General features: G+C 44.5%; 1 protein-coding gene across 1 annotated transcript; it reads left to right on the top strand.

Annotated features, from left to right (window-relative positions):
* The first annotated feature begins 1118 nt into the window (after positions 1 to 1118).
* LOC123395876 (chromatin remodeling protein EBS-like) lies at positions 1119 to 4934 on the top strand. The gene is made up of 5 exons (XM_045090907.1): positions 1119 to 1282; positions 1369 to 1711; positions 1822 to 1890; positions 3475 to 3613; positions 4555 to 4934. The coding sequence occupies exons 1-5, from the start codon at positions 1210 to 1212 to the stop codon at positions 4579 to 4581; spliced, it is 651 nt and encodes a 216-aa protein (XP_044946842.1). The 5' UTR covers positions 1119 to 1209; the 3' UTR covers positions 4582 to 4934.
* Positions 4935 to 7191: the final 2257 nt, after the last annotated feature.

Genomic DNA, 7191 nt, shown 5'->3' with positions numbered 1-7191 from the left:
GTTTATTCTTGAAAGGCTCAAAACTAACAGTAAAATGTTACAAAAAGTGAATCTTTTTCAGGCACACAAACATATGCATGTCCCCTAAGTGACAATGAAATTTCATTCAAAAGTTAAAAATCCAGCGAAAAAAGCAACCTGAATTTTGCAAGTTTATGTCTTTATCTCTTAGATTTATGAAAATTTATATCAATATAGTACAATTGCATTTGTGTGTATGCTAAGAAGTTTATTTGTTTTAGGTGTAAAAATCCAAACATAAGTACACTCCCACACGTATGTGAAAGAAATAAGCTTCGACCTTTGAGATGACATTAATTATTTATGACTTATTCATTGTAGTCCGTAGTAATGCACAGACATTCTACTAGTTTTATATAAGCAATGACCTAAAACTAAAAGTTAGAGCGTACTAGGCCAGGAGTGGCTTGTGCTTCGGGCCTTCTGGTTGAAGGGAGCCAAATACAACTAATCACCTTCTGTTCCCTCTAATTACTATTACCTCGTACTGTTTTCCTCAATCGATAGGGGACAGCCCCTGCTCGCCCACCCTCTCTTTGTCTTCATCATTGGGTCCGATCGTTTGAAAAATGTCAAAATTGTAATGAATGTGCCCCGGTTTAGATAAAAACTATCTGTTTCGTATGTAATTCGTTTAATTAAAAATGTATGCAAATAACGTTGGATGGTCCGTTTTCGCAACCGTGTCCGCGGACAGAGTCCGATTTAAGGGCAAAGTTTTTCTAATCAATAGATTTGGCAGCTCTTTTGAATTATTTTTTGTCCCTAGTGGTCAGTGGTCATCCACGACTTCACGTGGGGATCGCGCGTTGACTAACGCGACACGACATACGGTGTGGCTAGAACTACGGCAAGAAAAATAGACAAATGGTTTCGTGGAGTGCTCTGTCTATAGTTTTGAGTTTGAGAAATGGGAAGGGCAGAACTCACCGTCCAAAACTCCAAACGACGGAGAAGACGCCAAACCTGCTCCATCGGACGGCGGAGGATGCCATGACGCCACTTGGATTCAAACATCCATTTCACATTTTCACTGCTCCCCCACGAAATCCCCGAACTACCCCTCCCTCCCCGGCCTCCTCCTCCCTGGTCGGAACGGAGCCGTGGCAACCACACCCCTCCCCTCCCTTCCCCTCCTCCCCCCCGCTCAGCTTCCTAGGGTTTCCTCCCGATCCAACCCCGACCTCCATGGCCAAGACCAAGCAGGGCAAGAGGGACATCGACTCCTACACCATCAGGGGCACCACCAAGGTCGTCCGAGGTACGCGCTCTCCTTGATGCTGCTGCGTCGCCATTTGCGCCAAGATTTGGTCTTTGTTTGACGACCTTGCTTTTCTGGGTGCGAAGTCGGGGACTGCGTGCTGATGCGGCCGTCGGACACGGACAACGCGCCCTACGTGGCCCGGGTGGAGAGCCTGGAGTCGGACGGTCGGGGGAGCGTGCGGGTCCGGGTGCGTTGGTACTACCGGCCGGAGGAGTCCAAGGGCGGCCGCCGGCAGTTCCACGGGGCCAAAGAGCTTTTCCTCTCCGACCACTTCGACACGCAGAGCGCACACACTATCGAGGGCAAGTGCATCGTCCACTCCTTCAAGAACTACACCAAGCTCGACAACGTCGGCCCCGAGGACTTCTTCTGCCGATTCGAGTACAAGGCGGCCACCGGGGCATTCACCCCCGACCGTGTCGCCGTGTATGTGCTGTGTGCCCCGCCTTCCTTTCGTTATTCTCGATTTGCAATGCATTCTGGGGCTGGCTGTCGTATGGTGGTCTCATTTGGGGTTTCTGTGTGTGTGTGTGAAGGTACTGCAAGTGCGAGATGCCGTACAACCCAGATGACCTCATGGTGCAGTGTGAGGGATGCAAAGACTGGTAAATCTCTGAGAGAAATGAAGTCTTCAGTTCAGAGTTTATGCAGCTGATGTTGTCGGTTTGGTTGTTATATGGCCAAGGGATAGCATCAGCAATTAGCTGACTTGCATTTACAGGCTGCATTCAGCATATCTAGCTTATATCTATTTTTTTTTGTGTGCATCATGACTTAGCTTACCTTGCGATCGGGTATTTTCATTTGAAAGCCAAGTTAAATTGTGGGATAACATCTTTTGGTTAGGACTGAAGATAGTCAAATGCAATTGATGAACATCTAATGTTTCTTACAGCCTGATGCTCCACATTCTTATGCTTTGCAGTTCACAAAGATATGTAGGTTGCACTGACGTCACATTCATAGTTTTCATAAGATATACTCCCTCCGTCCGGAAATACTTGTCGTAGGAATGGATGTATCTAGATGTATTTTAGTTCTAGATACATTCATTTGTATCATTTTTGTGACAAGTAATTCCGGACGGAGGGAGTATAATTCAAAAGAACAGTTTTAGTCTCATATCTGTGAAAGGTCCGTCTCTCAGAAAGTTCAGCAATCTCTTTATTCTGTGTCCTGTGCTCTGTTTCAGCATTTGCATTGTGCTTTCGCATGGTTGTTTGAGAAATAGCTGCCTTAACAGTATTGAGCTGGCTCTGATGTGGTGATGCTATCTCCCTGTGGAATACTTGGAAAGTGAATATTGCATGTTTCATTGGTGTTTATAAAATTAGCATATTTTGACCCTTTTCCCACTTCCAAAGATGTTTGAACTACATAAATACATTGGTGTTTTGGACATACCATGTCAGAGTTTGGAAATCAGTATTTCACACAAGCACATCATTCATTGTTTTGATTTTTAGAGCATATCCTTGTTTTCAATCCTAAAAATGGTTATATCCGCGGCTAGAGATTGTATCTCATCCTTATATTTGTTGCAAGGAGCACCTAACCTACAGAAGTACAGAGTATCATCTCAAGGAACACAGTGTTGCATATTTATTACTCTATAAAGATGCAACACAAAAGAGATGCTTGTTGTTTATTACTCCCTCCATTCACAAATATAAGATGTTCTAACTTTTTTCTGAATCGGATGTATATATACATGTTTTAATGTGTTTGTTCGCTCATTTCAGTTCGTATGTAGTCCATATTGAAATATCCAAAGCATCTTATATTTGTGGGTGGAGGGAGTACTTCATAAAAAGACGCAAAGCAAAAAAAAATGTTTCTCCTTTTCTTCTAGTTTCTGACCTACAGGTTGCCTGTTTTGGATAATATTTCCTTGCCTCCTATAAGAGTATTTGCTTCAACTAGTTTCGCATGGCAGTTCTCTCTTATCTGACCACCAATCATGATAAATGTCTATTAACACTAATTTTCCTACTTTCTATATATAGACATGGCATGTGCCCTTTATATTTGCATACAAAACATTCAGCAACAAATTGCTACTCCCTAACTAAAACCACGACATTTATTATGGAATGGAGTAGTATTTAGTATTGTGCTGCTTCATTTCTGCTACTCTTGACCTTCTTTATTCACATGTTTATTTAGTATGTGCCTTTGAACATGTGCAGGTTCCATCCAACCTGTATGGGAATGACCATTGAGCAGGCCAAAAAGTTAGATACTTTCCTGTGCGCAGACTGTGCTAAAGAAAATGGTGCAAAGAGACCTTCAAATTCATACCCGAGTTCACCAAGTTCTGATTCTAAGGTCAGTGATGTTTTGTTCCCTTTTCTTGACTGTACTGTTTATTAATTTCTGCTTGCAGATAGCTTTGTGCCTTTATCTTATTTTATTGAATTTAATTTCAAGAATATAATTTCCAAAAGTTGGTGGTTCTTGCCTTTGTTCCTTCAATATTCCTAAGATTTGGTGTTTGACTAAACAAGTACTCATGTATTGTTAAAATTTGCTGTCATGAGTTCTTTGAGTCCATGCATGTGTGTACTACTTTGTCAAGAACCTTATTATATTGTGTTTGCAGAACATTTAGTCCCTTGCCAAGCAGCCTTGCATATGCTGGCAATAATTTTAAATAGGCTGTTATGGTAAGAATGATTGTTCTTTGGTTGGCAAAACAAGTTAGGACCTTAAACTGACATTCTGATATTATCTTGGAGTAACTGAAGCCCTGGCAAGAGTAACTTATACTCCCTCCGTTCCTAAATATAAGTCTTTTTAGGGATTCAACTAGGAGACTACATACATAGCAAAATGAGTGAATCTACACTCTGAAGTGTGTCTATATACATCAGTATGTAGTCTTTTAGTGAAACCTCTAAAAAGACTTATATTTAGGAACGGCGGGAGTAGAATGTAGGGAAATTTTGTGATCTGCTGGGTGTACTAAGCTTCTATCAGCCATGATTGGGATCTTGTTTGTAGACCATCATACCTGTTAACACAGGATATTTAGGAACGGCAGGAGTAGAATGTAGGGAAATTTTGTGATCTGCTGGGTGTACTAAGCTTCTATCAGCCATGATTGGGATCTTGTTTGTAGACCATCATACCTGTTAACACAGGATATTGTCATCCATTAGCATGATCTCAGTTCATGTATTTCACGATGAAGATGAGCTTAATATAAGACATAGCTTAGTCAGCACATTCTTTTCTATCCCTCTTTAATTTTGGCCCATCCACTGCAGGTTGAGCCGAAAAGGCGGAAGAAGTAACCGCTTCAACAAAAACCAACCCCGGTGAGGAGATGCACTGTTTATGGCGTCAGCCCTCGATTGCTGGTGCAGACAAAAATGTGGCGTTGTACAGTGCATGAGATGAGCTAGGCTATTTAACTGTAGGATTGAAATTATGTTTGCTGCTGTATCTTGGGAGCGTTTCCTGCAATCTAGGTATCAGAGAGAAGGAAATCGGGAATTGTACCGTCATTTGCTCGTCAAAGTAGCCCTTGTGTGTGAATTAACCTGTTCCCTGCAGGAAATGCCCTCCGTGTGAATGATGATGATGCGCTTGACTATTGTAGTTTCATAATTTAGATGTGTCAAAGAGTCTTATGAATTGGTGACCATGACAACGTGTTTATGTTGTTTCAGTAATCCTGCAATAATCCGTGCTACATATTTTTGTAGGGGTTATTTATTCGCAAATTTCCTGAAATTTTATTAAATCATAGGAGCCTTCATAAATCTTTATATCCACATCTTTTTTTGTTTTTGGAAAAGGAGTATAAGCCTGGCCTCTGCATAGGACTGATGCATGTAGCCATATATTATTAATAGTTTAAAATCCAGCAACTGAACACCATTGACTCATAAATAAAACGGAAAACAAACTCTGAGAGCATATACCTCGTGACAGTACCTCCATTAGATAGCCACGTGGCTAACTCTTATGCTACGCCTTGGGTATTTATGTGGATGTATGTAGACACACTTTAGAGTTTATGTGGCGTGTCCAGAGTTCACTCATTTTGCGACAATACTAAATATTGCAAAGTGTTTATGTGGCTAAGTCCCATATTTCACAAAGGTCATCTGTAGGCTAAATAAAATACAAAACTATTGTTGAAAAAGAAAAGAGAAAAAAAAGAAAAAAAAAGAATCTGAACTATGCACTTGTAGCCCACTCCTATAGTGCATAGCCCGGCCCACCACCACCACCTCTCCTTCAACCTCTTGCTACAAGAGGCACACGAGGGGTGTGGTGGCATCCGGCCGCCATGGCCGTGCCCTAGCCACGTGCCGGCCATCCCAAGGACCCCTGGTGGATAAGAGCATCCACGCGACACCCTTGGACGAACCCTAGGCCACTCCAGTCCCCCTCGCCCACTCCCCTCGCCCTCTCCCGTCTCGCTCCAGCGCGTTCGTCGCCGTCGCTCGCCATTTGCAGCGGCCACCAGCCACCGAGAGGCGCTCGAGCATGTCCAGGAGGACCCCCGCCTTTGCCCACGTCGCGTGCGCTTGCTGGATGGGACCGATGCGCCGCGTCATCGCTGCCCGCGTCGATCTCCTTCGTCGGATGCTGCTTCTGCCTCGTCGTGGATCTGCTCACCTCCGACGACCCCCGGCTACCCCGAGACCTCCCTCGAGCTCCAATGTGAGCGCCGCCTCGATCTCCTCTCCCCCATGCTCCCGACCCCCCTTTACCTAGCATGCCTCGCCTCCGAGCTTCGTGTGCTGCCATGGCAGTTGCACGCGAGCCATGCGTGCTCCTCACCACCCCCGTGTGCCACTCGCGCGCTCGAGGGCCCGTGCTGCGTCGAACCCCGACCCGCAACTACCCCCTCTCACCGCTCCCGCTACCTTTTTCCCAAGCCCGAACTCCGGCCGCCGCTCGGCCTCACTGCCGTTGCCGTGTCCGACCACCCCCGACGCTGCCGATGGCGTAGATCGACGCACGCAAGCCCCAGCGTCTCGTAGGTGGTCGCGGCGCGTGAAATGGTGGCCCGAGTGCTATTCCTGTGCAGCTACGCCGTTCCTGGTGGCCGCCGGAGCTGCATCGGCGCGTGCAAGCGTTTAAACACCGATGGGCTGCTAACGTGTGGACCCCACCGGCTGGGGCTTAGTTTAGACCCTAATCTCCCATGTTCCAGGTGGAACCCCCTTGCTATTTAAGTCACTGTTAGTTTATTTTAAAATTAATTAACACTTTGGCTCACTCACATGTGGGCCCACCCCTGCTAACTATCCATTGATTGAAAATGTGAGTCTATTACATGCGGGTCCCACTGCTAACTAATTTAAATTAGTTAAGACATTTTACTAAATAGAGACACCGATCTGTTGCCCCCACTGGTCAGGTTTGAGTAGTCAACGATCAAATTGTTGACTATTGATTAGGCTGCTAACTCACCCGTGGCCCACCAGTCAGCCTGTGTTGGCTAGGCATTTGACCCAGTCAACTAGGCCTCCATGTCAGCCCCAAGTGCACTGGACCAGGTGCATCCAGCCTTTCTATTTATTTTTAGAATTAATAATAATTCCAGAATTTCGGAATATTATTAAATCTTTGGAAATTCATATAAAATAAACCGCAAGTCAGATGAAAATAATTTATATATGAAAATTGCTCAGAAAAATCCCATGAATACGAATACGCTGTCCGTTCATGTGTCAAATGCTCCTAGAATTATGAACATGGACATTTTGGCATTAGGATCACCTCTTCGGTAGTAGCCATACACCCAGAAAATATCATCAAATATTTTTCCGCTCCGTCCATAACGTGTAGTACTGTGCTAGATCATCCCTAGCATTTCTTATTGCCATGTCTTGCATCACAATGCATTTGTTGCTTTTATTTATTGTTTCTTCCTCCTCTTCCCT

The sequence above is a fragment of the Hordeum vulgare genome, chromosome 5H, assembly GCF_904849725.1.
Source record: "Hordeum vulgare subsp. vulgare chromosome 5H, MorexV3_pseudomolecules_assembly, whole genome shotgun sequence".
NCBI lineage: Eukaryota > Viridiplantae > Streptophyta > Magnoliopsida > Poales > Poaceae > Hordeum > Hordeum vulgare.
Note: the sequence above shows the minus strand (reverse complement) of the source record. Positions and strands in the feature narration are given on the sequence as shown.

Excerpts from the sequence above, each read along its gene's own strand:
- LOC123395876 (XM_045090907.1), top strand. The coding sequence starts at position 1,210 with ATGGCCAAGACCAAGCAGGGCAAGAGGGACATCGACTCCTACACCATC. Across the intron at positions 1,283-1,368 it reads CACCACCAAGGTCGTCCGAG|TCGGGGACTGCGTGCTGATG; the intron begins GTACGCGCTCTC and ends CTGGGTGCGAAG. Across the intron at positions 1,891-3,474 it reads TGTGAGGGATGCAAAGACTG|GTTCCATCCAACCTGTATGG; the intron begins GTAAATCTCTGA and ends GAACATGTGCAG.